Source organism: Vicia villosa, linkage group LG3 (assembly GCF_029867415.1).
Source record: "Vicia villosa cultivar HV-30 ecotype Madison, WI linkage group LG3, Vvil1.0, whole genome shotgun sequence".
In the NCBI taxonomy this organism is placed as follows: Eukaryota; Viridiplantae; Streptophyta; class Magnoliopsida; order Fabales; family Fabaceae; genus Vicia; species Vicia villosa.
Window position 1 is genome coordinate 10203358 of NC_081182.1, and position 23319 is coordinate 10226676.

General features: G+C 32.6%; 3 protein-coding genes across 3 annotated transcripts; all 3 read right to left on the reverse strand.

Moving 5' to 3' along the window:
• Positions 1 to 388: 388 nt before the first annotated feature.
• LOC131660266 (probable diphthine methyl ester synthase) lies at positions 389 to 3542 on the reverse strand. Its single transcript, XM_058929475.1, has 5 exons — positions 2958 to 3542; positions 2646 to 2875; positions 1539 to 1578; positions 1259 to 1350; positions 389 to 954 (listed from the first exon to the last, which is right to left on the reverse strand). Exons 1-5 carry the CDS (start codon positions 3230 to 3232, stop codon positions 767 to 769), a joined length of 825 nt encoding a protein of 274 aa, XP_058785458.1. The 5' UTR covers positions 3233 to 3542; the 3' UTR covers positions 389 to 766.
• A 639-nt stretch (positions 3543 to 4181) lies between these two features.
• LOC131654887 (endoglucanase 10-like) lies at positions 4182 to 5403 on the reverse strand. Its single transcript, XM_058924808.1, has 2 exons — positions 4789 to 5403; positions 4182 to 4409 (listed from the first exon to the last, which is right to left on the reverse strand). The coding sequence occupies exons 1-2, from the start codon at positions 5003 to 5005 to the stop codon at positions 4201 to 4203; spliced, it is 426 nt and encodes a 141-aa protein (XP_058780791.1). The 5' UTR covers positions 5006 to 5403; the 3' UTR covers positions 4182 to 4200.
• A 13463-nt stretch (positions 5404 to 18866) lies between these two features.
• LOC131660268 (probable diphthine methyl ester synthase) lies at positions 18867 to 22019 on the reverse strand. Its single transcript, XM_058929478.1, has 5 exons — positions 21436 to 22019; positions 21124 to 21353; positions 20017 to 20056; positions 19737 to 19828; positions 18867 to 19432 (listed from the first exon to the last, which is right to left on the reverse strand). Exons 1-5 carry the CDS (start codon positions 21708 to 21710, stop codon positions 19245 to 19247), a joined length of 825 nt encoding a protein of 274 aa, XP_058785461.1. The 5' UTR covers positions 21711 to 22019; the 3' UTR covers positions 18867 to 19244.
• Positions 22020 to 23319: the final 1300 nt, after the last annotated feature.

Here is a 23319-nt window from a genome sequence, read left to right on the forward strand (position 1 = left end):
ATTATTATCCCAGAACAGTCAATTATTAGCCCAGAACAGAACAATTATTAAACGGGTCGCCTTTACCCATTCTAAAATTACCCACAATAAAAAAAGCCCAAAATCGGTGGAATCCATATAAAATCGCGGATTTTGCTGCGATTCTGCGATTTTGTGCAATTTTATTGGGATTTTGCTCTGGATTAGGATTCTACTCACGATTCAGATCGTTTAGGGTGAGCAAAATCGCAAAATCCATGGATTTTACGATTCTGATCGCGATTCTGATAACAGTGAGATCTATGCCTAAATATGCTATCTTCTCACATAGGGATCTATGTCTAGCTCATGCTGTTTATCTCGCTATACATCCTACTATCAACATGGTTTGTTGAAATTAAATGACACATTGTTACATCCATCCATGAAATTTCATTTTCAACCAAAACCAAACCACTACACAAAAAATTATATAATGATAGGTAGATTTCTAGTGTTATTTTTGTCACTATTGTTATTCAATCCGGAAAAAATCCTTTTAAATAAACAATAATCCCATAAAGAGATTTGCAGAAGATTAAATTACAAACCCATTCTTATATTTTCCAGAAACAATACAAATTTCAATTCAGCTTCTCCTCTGCGGGACTTGAAGCAACCTGTGTGATGATATGATAGTGCTGAATGTCCCAAAAAGGAGACCCCTGAAAACAAAATGACGATTTTGGGGCTTCTTCAACAAAAACCATCTTGCTAGATTAAATTGTCATATGTCTTGATGTTATAACTACGACCTGCATCGGTAGAAATCCAGCATTTCTTCCTCTAACGGATGGGTCTTGCCTGTTATGACAAGGCAATGCAAAGGCGCTCCAAAATCAATCAACTGTAACTGCTTCATTGTACCAGCTACTACCATCTGATCTTCACTTCCAATCCGAGCAAGCCCAACACACTCAGTATCTTCTGTGTAGGCTGCAAGGCAAAATGAGATACAATTACTAATTTGGTGGATATGATTCTTGTGAGAAATAAAAAGCTCATTTATCAAATAATTGAATTAACACAGTGAAAACTATGTCCTAATCAGATAATACTGTAAAAAACACAATGGTTCGCTTCTTTCTTTCCCGTGGAGGAATTCCCATTGTTGGCAGGTAACGTGAATTCAATAACCAAATTTCAAATATGTATATTTGATTATAATAGTACAATCAAGAACACATAATTCAGACTTGAAATTCATTCCTAGAGTAGGGTAAATGTTCAAAGAACTCACTGGAATCTTCACGTGCTTGTGCAATCTCCAATAACTGTTCAATGGCTGTGTTGATTGTCATATATCTGGGTGGTTCATAGGCTTTTTTCCCTCTTAAATGAACAATAAGACAAAGATAAATAAAAAACAATGAATAGGAAGTCATAGACAAAAACCAATGAATAAGAAAAAATACTCAATGTCATAAGAATGATTTCCAAAGAACTTGGTAATCCATATTTAATGATCACTAAGAAACAACATAATTAACCGAAAATAAAGGACCGTTTAGAAAACCAACCTGCACAAAGATTCCAATGTAGGCTCCTTCACGCGAATATCTGTAACCATAGCAAAGTAAAAATTATGTTAGTTTTGCTCATTAAACAAAAAGTAATGAGCTTTAGCACCCTTTCTAAAGAACCAAGCCCCTATAATACTGTCATCTTCTTAGGCCAGTACAATCACTCAACATCAAATAAGAAAAAATTTCAATGGTTAACCATCTTTAAAATATTCACATGATATATTTTTCTTAGGGATTTAGCATAACATAATTCAATTCCAAATAGCCTATAGCATAACATAATTCCAACAAATTACTGTTTTTATGTGATATGTTATTAAGTTCAAAGTGTTGAAGTCGATTTGCGGCTATCATGGTTATTTTCCGATATCTAACATGTCAAAATACAAGTACTGTGTTTTGAGTTGATCGACACAAGCAGGAACAAACCCTTAAAACATAATCATCCTACTTTGTTTTAGCACCTACATGATGATCACATTGCCTTATGTTTGGATATTTTTAAACCAACGAAGCGGAGCAGTACAAAAATGAGGGTAAGTGATGGAATTGGATGAAATGCATTCAATCATGCTCCACTACATTCCAACCTCTTTCTACCAACGCAACGATGGAACATAAACTTATTACACTCCATTCCACTGCATTCCATCATATTTCATCCATCAATCCTAAAGATATAATAATCATTCCATAATCAATTTCTTGCAACGATACATGCAAAAAATTTCAATCTATTGAGCACAAGTTAAGACTAAAAATACAAAAGAGCGGAGCGGAATGGAAATGAGTGGAACGGAGCCGAGCGGAATAGACATCCCATTCCATTGTTACTCTGCCCAATTCGGAAGGTACAAAAATGAGGGTAAGTGATGGAATTGGTTCCATCATGTTCCGCTCCATTCCATCCTCTTTCTACCAATCCCAACACTGGAACAAAACCTTGTTACATTCCATTCCGCTTCATTCAATCATGTCAATCTTATAGATAATTTAATCATTCTTATGCATTTTCTTGATAAAAATGGCAATGCTAGAGGCACAAAAATTTCAATCAATTAAGCATAAATTGAGATTAAAAATACCAAACAGTAACCTAACCTAGCAAGCAAAGTGTATGAAGTCCCAAATTCCGATTTTGTTGAATCTTTTCATAGAAGCTATCAGGTCTCCATGTCTCCGTAAAAAACGGTATAGAAACAGTTTCACCATAACGATATAGCTGCAAACCACAAACCCCAATAGCATTCATAACAGACGCATTATGCACAATTTTAACCTCAACCCCCATCTCCTTCGCTCGAACAACAAGATCAGTATGAGTTGTAGCCCTGCAAAAAAAACAAAAACAAAAAAAAATGAACCAAAACAATACAATACAATTGTTGAAGCAGAATCACACAAGTTTCGTACCCGAAAGGATCGCCAACAACGAGAAAAGCAACATGAGAAAGCTGAGCTTGGGAGAGAAAATCATTAGCTTTTTCTTCAACCATTTCTCTGTCAGCAAGAATAATGGGTTTACCGTAAAGCTTTTCGAGATTGGAGAGACCGTTTGAGGAGAGACCGAAGGAGAGAAGAGAAGTGTATGCTTCCATGTAAACCTTGTCGCATTTTTGAATTGCTTCTAAGCCTTTCAGTGTGATGTCTTTTTCGTCGCCTAACCCTAATCCGATTATGTATAGCATTTTTTTTCAACTTGAATGCTCTTTGCTACTGAACTGTGCTCCTTCTTCTTCCCTCACTCCCGTGCTCGTGGAGAAACCCTAAAAGTTACAGAGGGAGGTGACGACGGAATGAGAATGGTTGATGACGGTGGCGTGCGGTGTGTATGTGTGAAGTGGAAGTGAGATGAGTCCGACCCGAGTCAAGTCAATGGGTTCAATTACTGATGGGCCTTTTTTTCTCAGTTACAACACAAGTCTGTCGGGTATCTTAGTTTGGTGGTATCCCGAAAATCTTTTTTTTTCCAACCAGATTGAAATCTGAGCTACTCATTTGATAACAAAATCACTTTATTAAATATACATTAGGTTCTTTTTAAATGAAAGTTCATTTTAGTCACTCAAAAAAACGTTAGAGGATAAGTTAGTTTTTTTTTATAAAAATCTCAATTAAATTCTTATAAAATTTAATCGAGCTATGTTAGTCCCTCAATTAATATTTTTTTTAAACTTTTTTTTTTTTTACTTTTGAACTGTGACTGGACTGCCAATAAAGTCTCATTTTAGTCTCGCACAAAAAAGAGAGAATCCAAATTAGTCTCTAAAAAAAAAAATTCTCTATTTAATCTCTTACAAAATTTAACTGAGTCATGTTAGTCCCTCTTTTAATATTTTTTCAAACGATTTTTTTCTATTTTTAAATCGTGACTGAACTCCTATTTTACGACTGTTGATTGAAAATTATTTGTGAAGGAATTGTAGATAAATCATCGCGATACCACAATGTTCTTTTTTTTTGCTGAGTTTATTATCAGACTTATGGATGGGTGACTACGATTTTTCATGTTATATATTCTTGTGTATTAGGTGTTGTTATTGTTTCAGTCGTTAATCATATTTTAGGAAGGTTTAGTTATGCTATTGGGATATTTAGGCTAATTTCTTACTTTTGTAAATAATACTTGTGACGAAAATAATAAACATGATATGATTTAGCAACTATGGCCAACAGCATCCATTTGATCTCCATATTCCAGAATCGCCCATGATAGCACCGAGGCAGTAAAAGCCATTGGAAAACCAAACTTCATATTATCTCCGGCATCAAACATTCCTTTTGAAAGATCTATTTTTGCTTGCTTTCCATCCTTAAGAGCCGAATCCCCTCTCCAACTTATTTTGTTGTTCTCTAACTTCCCAGCTACATGACACAAATCAAACATACAACGGTTAACTCGACTAAAATGTGCATAACATATACAAACATTAACATGCCATAGATCAGACACTCAGAATTAAATGTCTCATATATGCTCATTACGATCTGAAAACATCAATCAAACCGAATCCGACAATTCAATTCAACTAGTTGATCCTTCGATTCGATGGCCAGTTGCGCAAAAGACATCCAAATACCCTAATAACTATCTATTATCTTTAGCAGATTTAGTCATTGAAGCTAAAATATCTAACAGACACAGACAAAAAATAATAATCAATAGAAACAAACAAAAACAGTATCCAATTAATGACATCAATAACAACATTGTAAAACACAAAAAAAGAAAAAACATTATTACATTTCTGTATATCGAAGAACTGCATTGCAATTTTGAGAGCAGAAGCATATCTCTGTTCAATGGCACCAGGAGGACCCGGAACCGGAGCCGGTTTATCAGAATCCGCATTATCAATCTTCTTCTTAACAGTATAAACAACAGCACCAACCACAAGAGCCAGAATCACAAGCGCAATAAACCAACCACAACATCCTCCTTTCGACCTCTTTTCACCCATTATGCAAAAACAAAAAAAGCGCGTTTCAAATAAGCGCGTTTCAGAAAAGCGAAAACCACAAACTCAGAATCAGAGTTTGAGGCTTGGATTAGATCTAAACTTTTTCTATATAAAAACTTAAATCCCAAACAAACACATTGTTGTTTTTCGCTTGCTTGAAAACTCAATGTAGCAACTTCCTTAAACGGAACATAGAAAATTTGCTGTTATTACAGCTAAACGACAAGGAATGACAACGACAATGGCTATGTTTGGAAATAGGTTTTGTTTGAATCGTTGAACGGAACAAAGAAGGATCAACAACAACGTAGTACAGTGTTTGGTTTGGGTTGAAGAAAATGGATCTAACCCGACCCGAATACGGTGGTTACGGTTACGATGGATCTCGCGGGAGATTATTTCTGCTAATAGATTTGGAAGTATCTGTGAAAGTAGGTAGGTATATCAAATGTTGAAGGACGGAAATACCCTTGATGAAGTTAGATGATTTTGGGTTTTGTCGGTGGGTTTGAAGGGTATAAAAGGAAAGTGAGGGAGTCAAAAGATTGACTGATGCTAGCATTGTCGGTGGGATTGTTATTGATTTGGATCGTTGATTTGCTGGCTGTTGAGAAAAGGGAGGAGAGGTTGAGTGAAAATAACCCTTCACCTTCTTGACTATTTATTTTACTTCAACTTTAATTAAATTTTTGATGTGTTTGTGTTTGTGTCCTTAACGTGAGGATTTTAGCTTTTATTTATTTTGATGTTGTCCTATAATCTTTTTAATTTCTTTTTTGTTTCATGCTTTTGACATTGAGTATACAAAACAAAAAGAAGCAAAGAATAACATCAATAAGTAAACTTTTCAAAAAAAATATTTATCATGTAATCAAATTCAAAGAAGGTGGTATAGGAAATCAATGTGAGCATGATAACGATGTAGAGTACAATCTTAGATTAAATATATTTTTTAGTCTCGTACCTAGTTCATTTTGGTCATATTTTTTTAAAGTGACCATTTCGATTATTTATATTCTCAAACAGAGTCAGAGTCACGTAAGTTCATACTGTCAAAATATCAATAACGGCGTCAAATATATAATATGTGGCGTTTGAGGTGGAATTGCATCTTCAACACCTTTTTCACTGCGAATCTCTGATTCCTTACCCTTAACTAACCCTGATTTGAAAATCGTAAGAAACCCCTCAAACGAAACCTAAATCAAAATATTTGGTTTCTTAATCATGCGTTTTGGGCGTGGTTCATCATCATCAGCAAAAAACAAGAGTGTTCAAAATTTTGAATCACATGTTTATAGTTGTTCTAATATTCGTTGAAAACCTAGTTATCATTCTGGAGACCTTATTGTTCTTCAAAAGGCAAGAACATTTAGCAACTATGGAATTTTTTTTTTAAGGTTACCCATATTTTAAGGTAAACTGAAGTGTAAATATTATAGGTTATACTTTTGTTGAATCTTCTACTTATGATATTGTTTGTTTCATTCTTAATTTCTATAGGGATATAAGCACACTGGTTGTGGCTTCTTTAACTAGTTCTACGAAGAAGCTAGAAATGAAAATGAGTAATTCATGATGAAGCATCAAAGTAGGATGGATATGTTAACAACAGATATCGAGGAAGCAAAAAAGGGAGGTTGAAGGAATAAGGCTCAATAATGTTGAATTAGAAATTGCTATGAAAAATTAGATCAAGTGGAAAAAGTTTTGGAAGTTTATGTTTTTTTATGTGTTCACTTTTGTAATAGTCAAGATGTTGTAATTGACTATGTTAGCAATCTAAGATTCACTATGTACCAGTTTCCCTATGTTAGGTTTAGTTGATAATGTACCAGCTTTAGATGTAATTACACTATGTTAGTTGAATTCAAGATGTTGTAATTAACTATGTATGATTATATCAGTTGAATTCAATGTTGACTTAGTAATATGAGTATACTAAAATGCAGTATACCATTTTGCTTGCAAAATTCAATGCAGTATACCAAAATTCAAAGTTGACTTGCAAAATGCAATATCAAAATTCAGTATCAAAATATGAGTATCAATGTTGACTTGATAATGGTTCAATATCAATATATAAGTCGAATTCAAATTGCTATAATGTTGGTTTAAGTTGACTGAATGTATCAAACCACACTATACGAGTAAAATGACAATAAACATGTTCACATTCATTCAACCGTATTCACAGTCATTCAAACTTGTTCAAATATTATTACAAAACATAGTTCAGAATATATTAGATTGTTGGAGTGGTTCAGAATATAGATAAACATTAGAAATACAAAAGTGGGTCCAGAATATAGCTAAACATCTTTAAGTAGTGATGAGTGGAGACTAAAATTTTCGGATGCAAATATTAAAGTTTTAACTAGAATTAAATTTTATGGTCATCATCCTATCTTGATTTCACCATTATCGGCTATGCATAATGTAGAGCCAAGGATTTTTTTTGTTTAAAAGCGCCTAGATGATTGATGACACGTATCAAGACATGATAAGAGGGGCGTGATGGAATGAGGATAGTATAAATAACAATCTAGAACAAGTGATGAAGGGATATTAAAGTTTGGAAAATCAATTCTTTTAATCAAGTCATAGGGAGAAAAAAGGAGATTATGGTCAGATTGAATGGTATTCAAATTTTCTTACAACAGAATGATAATTACGCAGGCTTGAATAAATTAGAGCAAAAACTTCAAGTAGAGTTGAATACCATCCTAAATAAATAGGAACTAATATGGTTTCAAATATTGAGAGCTAAATGGTTAGTTGATGGTGACCATAATACGAAATACTACCACTTTTAAACTGTTAACAAAAGGAAGAATAAGATTGTTAGGTTGCAGAATAATAATGGCCAGTGGATCGAGGAAAATAAATAACTTTAACTTTTGGTTAATGATTACTATAATAACCCGTTCATGATCAAGGATAATTGGAGTGATTGGAAGCAAACAAGTATTACTTTTCAGAGGCTTGATACTGCAATCCAATTGAGGTTAAATGAGGAAGCTAGTGAGTAGTGACAAAGAAGTTAAGTGTGATATGTTTGCGATGAAGCCTTGGAAGGTGCCTAGGCCTGACAGTTTTCCTGGAGGTTTTATTAAAAATCCTGGGACGTTGTAGGGAGGAAGGTGTGTGAATTTGTGAAGAATGTTTGCATGAACCCGTGGGATATTGATAATGTTAATTAGACAAAAATTTGCTTGATTCCTATGGTAGAGAATCCATAAAAAGTTACTCAATTTCCTCCCATATATCTTTGTAATACTATTTACAAAGTGGCGAGTAAGGTTATAGTAGAAAGATTAGAGATCTGCATTCTTAACCTTGTGTCTCCGTATCAAACCAATTTTGTGCCAGGTAGGTCTATCAATGAGAATATCATTATAGCAAAGGAGGTGATGCATGTCATGCACAAAAAAAAGGGTATTTTGCTATCGAAATTGATCTTAGTTGGCATTTTATCTAGCAAATTCTTAGAGAGACAAATTTTCCTACAGGTATGATAAATGTTATCATGCATTCAGTTACTAGCATGGAAACAAATGTTAATTGGAATGGGGCCACAAGCGATTTTTTTTGTCCTCGACGTGGCATCAGGAATGGGAGGTCCAATTTCTTTGTATCTCATTGTCTTGTGGATGGAAAAACTTTCGCATATTATTAAGCACGAAGTGGTGAGTAAGAAGTAGAGCACAATTAATATGGGTAGACATGGTCCTAATATTTCACACCTTATGTTTGCAGATGATCTGTTGTTGTTTGGTGAAACTTCTGAGAGTAAAATGGTTTGTGTTATGAAAACTCTCTGAGAGTTGTATAATATGTTTGGCCAAGAAATTAGTAATGATAAGACAAGCATCTTATCCTCTAATAATGTTCCTAGAAGTTTGAAGTTGAAACTTACTCAAATTTCTAGATTCAGAGAGACCAGTGATTTTGGGAAGTACCTGAGAGTGTCGCTTAGTGGGAAAACGCTTAAGAGATCTAATTACAATTATATTGTGGAGCAGATTTCTAGGAAGCTTGTGAGTTGGATAACAAACCATTTATCTTTTGCAGGTCAAGTTACTTTAGTGAAGAGTGTTATAGAAGCCATTTTAGTTTACACTATGATGACAAATATGTTTCCTAAAGGTTGTACAAATGAAATTCAAAGGATGCAAAGGAATTTATTTGGGGTGACTCAATTGATAAAAAAATATGCACACGGTTAAGTGGGAAATGTTAATTATGCCTAATTCAATGGGCGGGCTTGGATTAAGGAAGCTTGACATTATGAATAAATCTTGTATAATGAAGCTTGGGTGGAAGATCATCAGTTAGTCAGATAATTTTTGGTGTATTGTTATTGAGAAGTGGATATAAAGGTTTGGATTTGCATGAGTATCTTCAGTATATAGGAACCAATTCTAGCCTTTGGAAAGAGATAGTTAAATGTGTTCCTCACTGTTTGTCGACGGGTGTATAGAGCATTGGTGATTTGCAGAATATTTAAGCCTAGAGCGATAACTGGATGGAACTAGGAGTGAGTATCAACGATTTTGACGTCCAAATTCCTAAAGAGCTTATGAGAATAAAGTTGGTTGAGTTGATTGATGAGAAAGAGGGATAAAATTGGCAAAAATTGCAGACTTGGATGCCTAACTCGTTGGTGAGCATAATTCAATCTATCCTCCCCCAGGTTGATTATAACCATGTGAGTTTATAGTTACAGGAACATCCGACAGAGAATTTTTTGTTTAAGAGATGTACTAGGTGTTATTGAAATGAGATGATAAGTATGAGGATAAAGATTGGTTACTAATATGGAAACTGAAGGTTCCAGAGAGAATCAAAAGTTTTATTTGGTTGATGAAACAAGACAACCTTCTAACCATTTTCAGCAAAAGTAGGAAAGGTTTAGGTTCTGCAAATTGTAATTTATGTGGGACTGTTTGTGAGAACATAATGCATGCTCTTAGGGATTTCCCTAAAGCCATGAATCTTTGGAAGAAAGTGGTCCCTGGAGAAATCATGCAAGCTTTCTATCATGCAGATTTGGAAGAGTGGATTTGCTTAAACTTAACAGTGAAGAACAACCCTGGTAATGATTGAAGCGGGTTTTGGGCCACAGGGTATCACATGTTGTGGTTTTAGAGGAACAAAGAGGAGCATGATGGAGAATTTACAAGGCATTTTGATCCTGAATTTATATTTCATAATTAGGATATTGATGTAGAGATTGCTCTGAATGACACGGTGGAGAGAGTTGGATCGAAGAGCGTGATTGGTAGGGAGGGTGTGAGTAAGGAGAATAAAGTTTTTGGCTGTGGGGTGAGTGATTATAGACAAAAGAAGTCAGTGGCTGTGTAGTTTCACGAAATCCTTGGGACATTGCAGTGCGTTCATGGTAGAGTTGTGGGGGATTTAAAGGCCTTAAGCTTACAAAATCCTTAGGATAAAAAGGTTGAGATTCATGTAGACTCCTCTAATATGATTCAAGTAAATGAAAATGGCAAGACAAATAGAGGATGTGATTTGGCCTTGCTTAAGCAGATTAGGAGACTAATCGATGATCATGAGGTGGTTAATGTGGTGCATACTTTAGAGAAACGAATAAGTGTGTTGACGCAATAGTGGATGTAGGTTTCCTGGTTGATACAAGTTTTAGACATTTCAATTCGCCCCCTCTAATGGTGTGATTGTAGCTTTTTTCTCTTTCTGGGCTTAAGCCCTCCTTATTTTAAAATAACCATATTATTGACTACAGTTACCAAATTAACAATAAATAGAAACTAGACGTACACCCGTGCAACAATATACAAATATGTGATATTGAATTATTTATCTAAAAAAAATATTATTAATAACTATTGTACTATATTTTTTTGAATATATTAATATGGATATGTAAATCACAAAATTTATATAATTTATAAGTTGCAATATACTACTATGAGATGCCTTAGAGGTTATCTTTAAATTTAAAGAATCAAAAGTAAATTGAGTGGGAAAAAAATTATTATTACTTTAAAATAATCAAATTGTAATTTATTGCCCTTACGAATAGGGGTGTTCAAAACCAAACCGGCCCAATAGAAAACCGCAAAACCGAACCAAACCAAACCGAAACCGCAAAAAACCGCATTTAGTTCAGATGTGTTTGGGTCATTTTTTAAAAAACCGCACGGTTCGGTTCGGTTTGCGGTTTGTATTTTACAAACCAAACCAAACCGAACCAAACCGCATTATCTTACAACCCCCAAACTTCAATTAACTTATATCCAACTCAAACTCACACCTATTATGCCTTAAGCTTACGATTACGGATGATTTTCTCTTCCTCACACTAAAAGTTTCAGTTTAAGTCTTCTCAAATCTCTTCTAGCGGTATTGCACCTTCTTGTCATCTTCTTTTTCAAATACATATCGCATATTCTTTTCTAGTCTTTCATCTCTTAAGTTCTTTCTTTTTCATCTTATTATTTTTATTCTAATGTTCTCTCTTCTAATTACATTTTTAATGTTCCTCTTCTTATCTAATCGCATCTCTTCTGTTATTTCTTCTTCATCTTCTTTAATATTTCACCTCCTCTTTTTTTCTATTTCATTATAATATTTTTTATACTATTTTATGCTACTATTTTATGTTTTTTATTCCACTTTTATCTAATATTATTTTTGTATATTAAATGGAAAGTTGTTATCCAAATATGATGAATTTTGTTGTTATTTGATAACGAATAAATGACTAAATACAAAGTTATGTTATCATCAATATGTATATGTATGGCTCAATAAACTTTTGTAAAAAAAAACCGAACCAACCGAACCAATCCAAACCGCATTGGTTTGGTTTGGTTTGGTTTGGTTTTATTTCTAAAAGCCAACCAAACCAAACCAAACCGCACACTTTTTCCTCTTGCGGTTCGGATGATTTTTTACGTCAAAACCGCCCAAACCGCACCGCGAACACCCCTACTTACGAATCACCTATATGCTTACAAATCATTTATATCCATAAAACCCTTAATTGGCAATGACTTTCTATCAATCAAATGTTTTATTTTTTTGTCCTATTGGTCTTTATTTGATATTTATTTTTTTATAATAATAAAATACTTTTGTATGTAAATACTGTATTTTTATTTCATTCATAAATTTATTTTAATTCCCTTTTTCCCGTGAATTCTAGTTTCATTAAAAAAAATTGAATATACCACGCCGATTTGTTAGGCATAAATGATGAGATTTGATTGATACAGATTCAATCACTCATTTTTTCTCGGACACATGGTCATAACTTTGTCTCAATTCAAATACTACTAAGCTAAGAGGTCTACTACAGATTAGGGCCGATTTTGAATCTGTGCAACCTAACCCGTTGCACAGAAGAAGGACCTCAAATTTTAAATATGAGCTTCATGAATTAAATAATAAAACAAATTGTATTTTGATATTTATTATAGGTTGCTCATGCGCTAGCTTCAGATCAGGTGACGCAGGTTCAACCTTTTTTTACTATAAAATTTTAGATAATCTTTATTTTTTATAATTAATCTTGTTCTATAAAAATATATATGGTTAAATTTTATTTTATAATAATATATTTAAAAAATTGAATATTATTTTTTTAAAAAAACAAAAAATATATATATATATATATATATATATATATATATATATATATATATAATATATATATATATATATATGAGGAGGGATCAAATTACACCCGAAGAGTTACACCACGAGTTACACTCGTTTAATAACTACATCTCGAATTAATATTTTTTAAATTCAACCGTTGGATTGAAACATAATATCATATAGATCATGCCTATAAAGTTTGAGCTTAATCTATAATGATTTACTATATCATCAAGATATCTAAAGATTAAGGTCAAAATGAGCTTTCATATAACGTTAATTTTGATGTAATTCAATGACATAGTAAATCATTATAGATTAAGCTCAAACTTTATAGGTATGATCTATATGATATTATGTTTCAATCCAACGGTTGAATTTAAAAAATATTAATTCGAGATGTAGTTATTGAACGAGTGTAACTCGTGGTGTAACTTGATCCCTCCTCTATATGTATATATATATATATATATATATATATATATATATATATATATATATATATATATATATATATATATATATATATATATATATATATATATATATATATATATAAAATATATATATATATATATATATATATATATATATATATATATATATAAATATATATATATATATATATATATATATATATATATAAAATATATATATATATAAAATATATATATATATATATATATATATATATATAAAATATATATATATATAAAATATATATATATATATATATATATATATATATATATATATATATATATATATATATATATATATATATATATATATATCTTTTTAAAAATAAATTTTTAAATTTTGAACAGGGCTTCCAAATTGTTTGAGACGACCCTGCTACAGATCATAAATTATTTAAATATAATAAATAAAAAATTATTTATTTAGAAATAATGAATTATTGAAGTTCATATTATTAATTATTTTAAAGTTAAAAATAAAAAGATGTTTCTTTTTTTTCTTTTTTGGAGACAATTGGAAAAGAAAGAAATAACCAATAATATGAAGATAATCATGTATTTACAAGTAAAAAACTGCTTACAATATTTTAATGCAATGAAATATTGTAATACAAAGAAAATGCTAAAAATATATTTTCATTAATTCCAAAAATAATTTGTTTAATTAAAATTTCATCATCTCCATTTAATTGCTACTTTAAGTCACAAACTCTCTTATAAAGTAAATGTACCATAATTAATTTTTGTTAAATATAAAGAAATAATAATTATTGTAGTAACAATAATCATAATATTTTTCAATCAAGTTTTAAATTTTAAAAAAAAAATAAAGGTAATAGTATTATTTTTATAACAAAAACAATATAATTTTGAACATTCTATTTATTTATAAGAGAAAAAGATTATATTTATTCTAAAATCATAAGCACCATGATAGATCAAATAAATATTACAAAAAATATTAATGTTTAATTTCTAAATATTAAAGAATTAAATTAAATTAAATTTCATCATCAAGAAACATAATTATTTATAAAATCCATATACAAATATTTAAATAATAAGATGTGTAGGTTGAACTATCATGAGACCTCTGTTATTTATGGAGAAACAAACTACACACAAATTAAACTTTTAGCAAAATTTTGTTTCACCTTATAAAGCTCAAGGCTTACATTCGGTATAAATTCACAATAGAAATAGCATCGTTCTGAAGCTGAAATGCTATTTCCGTTGCAATTTTGGCAACCGCCTATAACTATTCTCAAATTCATTATTCGTGTCTCTGTTGCATTAGTTAGAACTATTATCCAAACTCACATGAATTGCATTGCATGGCATTTTCGGGCCCCGATATAATGAGCACATAAACTTTGGGAAATTTTAATAAGTTGGAAAAACACCCGATAAAAATTTTAAAATATATTTTAAATTTCGAAGATGTATCTCTGAAGGCTAGAGTGGACAATGAATTGAACCAATTCGAAAATAGTTTAGAAGTCAATTTGATAATTAAATCGTTGAACTAAATTCATGAATCAAATGAGCTGAATATAAGTTAAAAATTAAGTTCGTTAATTAAATAAACTGAACTTAAACTATACATAATTTGACTCGTTAGGTTCATGAGTGAACTTAAATATATATGAGATGAGTTATAATATAAATCTTAACTCTATTTTCTTTCAATCTAACGATTTTAATTGATAATTTATATTCTCAAGTGAGCAAAATATTTTTAAAAATAATTATAAAAATAAAATCAACGTCGTATAATTTCGATCATATGACTTTTATTTTTTTTATTTTAAAAAAATATTAATTTTGAAAGTCAAATATATAAAGTATAGATTTTAAAAATTGACTTTTAAGTCCGTGAAACAAATTAATTGAACAGAAAGAGATGAATCGAGTTGTTCGTGAATTTCTAACGAGTCAAGTTTGAGCTGGAAAAAAGTTTGTGACGAACTCGAATCGATATTTGAGCTGAACCAATTCTTAACGAGTCGAACTGAGGTGAGTTCGACTCGACTCGACTCATTTCCAACCCTACTGGATGCATATGTATCTTCAGTCAAGTCAAAAGTCATACTCAATATATTTTGTAAAAATATAATCCAAAGATATATTTCCGATATAGTTCAGTTTACACCCCATACATTCTTATCTGAAACGCCCCTTTTTACCATAGATTGTTTCGGAGATGCATCTCCGTATTCACACCAGACCGAATTCGGAGATGCATTTTCGTAACGAGACCAGAAAGTAAATTTCAAATTTGTTTTAGTGATGTTCAGATAAAATTGATGATATAGCAAAGGTAATACTATGATGAATTAGATCACACAATCGATATATAGAAAATGACATATATAAAGTAATATAAGTTACAACCACCTCTTTCACCGCCTCCACCAAAAGTTATATTCATTGCAAAGATACCGATTTTTGTGCATAAATATATTGAACGAATCGTCAATGTTGAGGGTGATGGTAACTGCGGTTTTCAAGTTGGTTCTACTTTGCTCGGTAAACGATAAGAGGATCACACACTTGTCTGCCATCAACTTATCCAAGAGTTGAGGGATCACAAAGAATGATATAGGCCTACATGAAAAAAAATTTAAAGCAATTTAAAGAAATTGACATTCTTATTTATAGCTCTTACAGGTTTGCTCATTTCATTCATTTAGCGAAAGTTTTGCAACTATGACTTGGCTAACCAATTTTATGCTAAATTCTCTAAATGACATTTTGGTGTTAATATAGTGGACTATCTAGGTCATATAATATCAGGATAAGGTGTGCAAGATGATCCTACAAAGGTGAAATATATTTTAGCGTGGCCTACTCCTAAATCACTTACGACATTACGAGCTTTTTAAGGTCTAACAGGTTTTTATAGACAATTTGTGCAAACATTAAGCCATTATTTCTAGCCCATTGATGGATTTACTCAAAGCACCAACCCTGCATTGGAATGATGCGAGAGAGGCAACATTCACTTAACTTAAATATGTTATGACAAAACTACCAGTTTTAACATTACCTGGTTTTTCTCTACCTTTTCAAGTTACCAAACTGATGCTTCGTGTGTGACCATCAGTGTCGTTATTTCTCAACAGGGATATCCTATTGCTTTCTTCAACCGTAAGATGTGTTCTCGGCTATGTTCATCTTTTGCAAATGTGATGGGATTATTTATTGTTACATGAACCATAAAGAAATGACATCAATATTTACTAGGCCACACATTTTGTATTTATACAGATTACAAAAGTCTCAAGAATTTACTCACATAAACTATTCATACCCCAGAACAACCGAAATGGTTAATTAAACTCATTAGCTATAATTTTGAGATCCATTACAAACAGTAAAGAGAATGTCGTGGCTGATGAATTATCTTGAATACCAGAATACCCCACCACTCCACTTTGAGCAGCGGTAAGTTCCTCAATTTTCCCATTATTCACTCAATTTCATAATTTTTATTCTATTAATTATGTTGGCAAGAATCTAGTAGCCAAACTCCGGGGCAGTAAAACGATACAACACAAGTTTAATTACCGATCTAGAATCCCTTAATATCAAGAACGAATATTCATTCCCCAAGAAGCAAACTGCATTCCCCCTCCTTGTTGGAATAACATTCTTCACATTTTGGGGGCATTCCAGAATCAAAACTACTTTGTCATGTTTATCTGTATATATTTTTGGTCGGGGATGTCAAAAGCTTCATCACCAATTGTCCCATATGTCAATACAACAAATACAACACACATGCTCCTTATGGACTTTTGCAACCTCTTCCAGTACCACAAGTATGGGAGGACATATCCATGGAGTTCATCACCAATTTACCTTACTCTTCTAAAATCACTTCCCTTTATGAGAACTTAACAAGCAGTGAATTTACTCAAACAAAATTTAGAAACAGCAAGACATTGTATTGTACAACAAGCAAACTCTAAACACTGGGATTAAGAGTTTTCAAAAGATCAATGAGTCTACCTGAAACTTCAATCATATCGTCAATCATCAGTATAACATCATCCTTCTCAAAAGCTGGCTAAACGGTATTAGATATCATTTTGTATCCTTCAGCACATTGGAAAGGTTGGATATGAACTGAGCTACCAACCATGGCACGTATCCACCCGTGTGTTCCACATCTCACTATTGAACTCTGCTCTCGCAAACCAGAAATGCTAATTTGCCCCATCTCTATTTGCAATGCCAATGCAAAAAGAAGAACCGTTAATTCAATGGGAGGGTCAACAAGTAACTGAAGCTACGTCGGAACCAAAACTCGACTTTGCATCTTTTTTCCCTGGTTTTGATCTTGACGACAAGATCTATTTCAGAGACAAAGCTTCACAGTGAAATTGGGCTTACTATTATTGCATCCAAACCCAAACGCGCCACAAAGCCACCAACATATTATGGAGAATTTTTAGATAATGAACAATTAATGTTAACAATTATCTTTTACAGTTTCAATAAAAAGAGTTCGAGAAAACTGCCTTTATTCTAAATAATAGAAAGTATAAGCAAGTTATTAACAACAACAAAAAATCCTAGTCTTCCTCCCTTTGTTGTTCCTACTCTAACTGAAGCGATTAATAACAATTCTCCTTACACTATCAACTAGTTCCAAAACAAACTTTATACCCTACTCTAATTGAAGCAATTAATTACAATTCTCCTTACACTATCAACTAGTTCCAAAATAAACTTTATATTTGGTAAACTGAAAAACATTCTGCTCATAAAAGAAGGGGCATATTGTCCATGCTTGTCCACAAAACAAAGAAAACAGCCCCACCCAAGGGAATTTGGACGAAATGACAGAGTCTTTTCCAGCCTAACTAGAGGTTTTGGGTTCGATCCATGTCCTAGACATGCAACAGTGTTAAATCTCTTGAGGAAGAGCTTAGTCACCTATATGGTCTTACACAATTCGAGAAATTAGTCTCTGCAATTGCACGCAAAGAATACCCCAATTTATACCAAAAAATATCTTGAGGGAGAGCTTGGTCGCCTATATGATCATACACGGTTCGAGGGATAAATCATGACAGAGTTACATTTAAATACAGATCTATCAAGGTTGTCAGAATCGAGAGTTTACTTTGAATCGAAAGAGTATAGTAAGATCGAAAAATCGTAAATCGCAACCAAAATCGGTGGATTCTACTCAAATCGTTTTGTTGAATCGAAAGGGGAAATCAAGATCGCATAATCGAAAATCGCAACCAAAATCGATGGATTCAACTCATAATAGTATATAACTATATAACTATATATATACAGATTAACCTGTTAGCCATAGTCCATATTAGAAACAATTATTATCCCAGAACAGTCAATTATTAGCCCAGAACAGAACAATTATTAAACGGGTCGCCTTTACCCATTCTAAAATTACCCACAATAAAAAAAGCCCAAAATCGGTGGAATCCATATAAAATCGCGGATTTTGCTGCGATTCTGCGATTTTGTGCAATTTTATTGGGATTTTGCTCTGGATTAGGATTCTACTCACGATTCAGATCGTTTAGGGTGAGCAAAATCGCAAAATCCATGGATTTTACGATTCTGATCGCGATTCTGATAACAGTGAGATCTATGCCTAAATATGCTATCTTCTCACATAGGGATCTATGTCTAGCTCATGCTGTTTATCTCGCTATACATCCTACTATCAACATGGTTTGTTGAAATTAAATGACACATTGTTACATCCATCCATGAAATTTCATTTTCAACCAAAACCAAACCACTACACAAAAAATTATATAATGATAGGTAGATTTCTAGTGTTATTTTTGTCACTATTGTTATTCAATCCGGAAAAAATCCTTTTAAATAAACAATAATCCCATAAAGAGATTTGCAGAAGATTAAATTACAAACCCATTCTTATATTTTCCAGAAACAATACAAATTTCAATTCAGCTTCTCCTCTGCGGGACTTGAAGCAACCTGTGTGATGATATGATAGTGCTGAATGTCCCAAAAAGGAGACCCCTGAAAACAAAATGACGATTTTGGGGCTTCTTCAACAAAAACCATCTTGCTAGATTAAATTGTCATATGTCTTGATGTTATAACTACGACCTGCATCGGTAGAAATCCAGCATTTCTTCCTCTAACGGATGGGTCTTGCCTGTTATGACAAGGCAATGCAAAGGCGCTCCAAAATCAATCAACTGTAACTGCTTCATTGTACCAGCTACTACCATCTGATCTTCACTTCCAATCCGAGCAAGCCCAACACACTCAGTATCTTCTGTGTAGGCTGCAAGGCAAAATGAGATACAATTACTAATTTGGTGGATATGATTCTTGTGAGAAATAAAAAGCTCATTTATCAAATAATTGAATTAACACAGTGAAAACTATGTCCTAATCAGATAATACTGTAAAAAACACAATGGTTCGCTTCTTTCTTTCCCGTGGAGGAATTCCCATTGTTGGCAGGTAACGTGAATTCAATAACCAAATTTCAAATATGTATATTTGATTATAATAGTACAATCAAGAACACATAATTCAGACTTGAAATTCATTCCTAGAGTAGGGTAAATGTTCAAAGAACTCACTGGAATCTTCACGTGCTTGTGCAATCTCCAATAACTGTTCAATGGCTGTGTTGATTGTCATATATCTGGGTGGTTCATAGGCTTTTTTCCCTCTTAAATGAACAATAAGACAAAGATAAATAAAAAACAATGAATAGGAAGTCATAGACAAAAACCAATGAATAAGAAAAAATACTCAATGTCATAAGAATGATTTCCAAAGAACTTGGTAATCCATATTTAATGATCACTAAGAAACAACATAATTAACCGAAAATAAAGGACCGTTTAGAAAACCAACCTGCACAAAGATTCCAATGTAGGCTCCTTCACGCGAATATCTGTAACCATAGCAAAGTAAAAATTATGTTAGTTTTGCTCATTAAACAAAAAGTAATGAGCTTTAGCACCCTTTCTAAAGAACCAAGCCCCTATAATACTGTCATCTTCTTAGGCCAGTACAATCACTCAACATCAAATAAGAAAAAATTTCAATGGTTAACCATCTTTAAAATATTCACATGATATATTTTTCTTAGGGATTTAGCATAACATAATTCAATTCCAAATAGCCTATAGCATAACATAATTCCAACAAATTACTGTTTTTATGTGATATGTTATTAAGTTCAAAGTGTTGAAGTCGATTTGCGGCTATCATGGTTATTTTCCGATATCTAACATGTCAAAATACAAGTACTGTGTTTTGAGTTGATCGACACAAGCAGGAACAAACCCTTAAAACATAATCATCCTACTTTGTTTTAGCACCTACATGATGATCACATTGCCTTATGTTTGGATATTTTTAAACCAACGAAGCGGAGCAGTACAAAAATGAGGGTAAGTGATGGAATTGGATGAAATGCATTCAATCATGCTCCACTACATTCCAACCTCTTTCTACCAACGCAACGATGGAACATAAACTTATTACACTCCATTCCACTGCATTCCATCATATTTCATCCATCAATCCTAAAGATATAATAATCATTCCATAATCAATTTCTTGCAACGATACATGCAAAAAATTTCAATCTATTGAGCACAAGTTAAGACTAAAAATACAAAAGAGCGGAGCGGAATGGAAATGAGTGGAACGGAGCCGAGCGGAATAGACATCCCATTCCATTGTTACTCTGCCCAATTCGGAAGGTACAAAAATGAGGGTAAGTGATGGAATTGGTTCCATCATGTTCCGCTCCATTCCATCCTCTTTCTACCAATCCCAACACTGGAACAAAACCTTGTTACATTCCATTCCGCTTCATTCAATCATGTCAATCTTATAGATAATTTAATCATTCTTATGCATTTTCTTGATAAAAATGGCAATGCTAGAGGCACAAAAATTTCAATCAATTAAGCATAAATTGAGATTAAAAATACCAAACAGTAACCTAACCTAGCAAGCAAAGTGTATGAAGTCCCAAATTCCGATTTTGTTGAATCTTTTCATAGAAGCTATCAGGTCTCCATGTCTCCGTAAAAAACGGTATAGAAACAGTTTCACCATAACGATATAGCTGCAAACCACAAACCCCAATAGCATTCATAACAGACGCATTATGCACAATTTTAACCTCAACCCCCATCTCCTTCGCTCGAACAACAAGATCAGTATGAGTTGTAGCCCTGCAAAAAAAACAAAAACAAAAAAAAATGAACCAAAACAATACAATACAATTGTTGAAGCAGAATCACACAAGTTTCGTACCCGAAAGGATCGCCAACAACGAGAAAAGCAACATGAGAAAGCTGAGCTTGGGAGAGAAAATCATTAGCTTTTTCTTCAACCATTTCTCTGTCAGCAAGAATAATGGGTTTACCGTAAAGCTTTTCGAGATTGGAGAGACCGTTTGAGGAGAGACCGAAGGAGAGAAGAGAAGTGTATGCTTCCATGTAAACCTTGTCGCATTTTTGAATTGCTTCTAAGCCTTTCAGTGTGATGTCTTTTTCGTCGCCTAACCCTAATCCGATTATGTATAGCATTTTTTTTCAACTTGAATGCTCTTTGCTACTGAACTGTGCTCCTTCTTCTTCCCTCACTCCCGTGCTCGTGGAGAAACCCTAAAAGTTACAGAGGGAGGTGACGACGGAATGAGAATGGTTGATGACGGTGGCGTGCGGTGTGTATGTGTGAAGTGGAAGTGAGATGAGTCCGACCCGAGTCAAGTCAATGGGTTCAATTACTGATGGGCCTTTTTTTCTCAGTTACAACACAAGTCTGTCGGGTATCTTAGTTTGGTGGTATCCCGAAAATCTTTTTTTTTCCAACCAGATTGAAATCTGAGCTACTCATTTGATAACAAAATCACTTTATTAAATATACATTAGGTTCTTTTTAAATGAAAGTTCATTTTAGTCACTCAAAAAAACGTTAGAGGATAAGTTAGTTTTTTTTTATAAAAATCTCAATTAAATTCTTATAAAATTTAATCGAGCTATGTTAGTCCCTCAACTAATATTTTTTTTAAACTTTTTTTTTTTTACTTTTGAACTGTGACTGGACTGCCAATAAAGTCTCATTTTAGTCTCGCACAAAAAAGAGAGAATCCAAATTAGTCTCTAAAAAAAAAAATTCTCTATTTAATCTCTTACAAAATTTAACTGAGTCATGTTAGTCCCTCTTTTAATATTTTTTCAAACGATTTTTTTCTATTTTTAAATCGTGACTGAACTCCTATTTTACGACTGTTGATTGAAAATTATTTGTGAAGGAATTGTAGATAAATCATCGCGATACCACAATGTTCTTTTTTTTTGCTGAGTTTATTATCAGACTTATGGATGGGTGACTACGATTTTTCATGTTATATATTCTTGTGTATTAGGTGTTGTTATTGTTTCAGTCGTTAATCATATTTTAGGAAGGTTTAGTTATGCTATTGGGATATTTAGGCTAATTTCTTACTTTTGTAAATAATACTTGTGACGAAAATAATAAACATGATATGTTGGAAGAAAATTGGTTTATACCATATTCCTTAGGTTTTGATGATAACAGAGTATTTAATGAACAATTAGGTACACTAACATGTGTTCAAGTGTGCGGGATCATTAGTCAAAAAATTTATCGGGCTCTGACTCTAATTGGAACATATGAAGAGAAGCTTGAGATTCAAATTATCAAAGATCAAAATTTAATGACTCAAATTTTGAATGATAAGATTATGATGTCTCACAAATAGGTAACTCAATTTTTGGTGAAAACTTAACCTCTGACCCGTACCCAATTTTTGAAAGCATGTCTATCTTGTCAAGTCCAGTTACGGTTTTAAAATAGGAAAAAAATCGTTTGAAAAAAATATTAAAAGAGAGACTAACATGACTCAGTTAAATTTTGTAAGAGATTAAATAGAGACTTTTTTTCTTAGCGACTAATTTAGACTCTCTCTTTTTTGTGAGGGACTAAAATGGATCTTCATTGGCAGTCCAATCACGGTTCAAAAGTAAGAAAGAAACCGATTTAAAAAAAATATTAATTGAGGGACTAACATGACTAAGTTAAATTTTGTAACGGATTTAATACGGACTTTTTTTTTCTCAGGGACTGATCTGTCCTCTACAGTTTTTGTCAGGGACTAAAAAGGACCTTCAC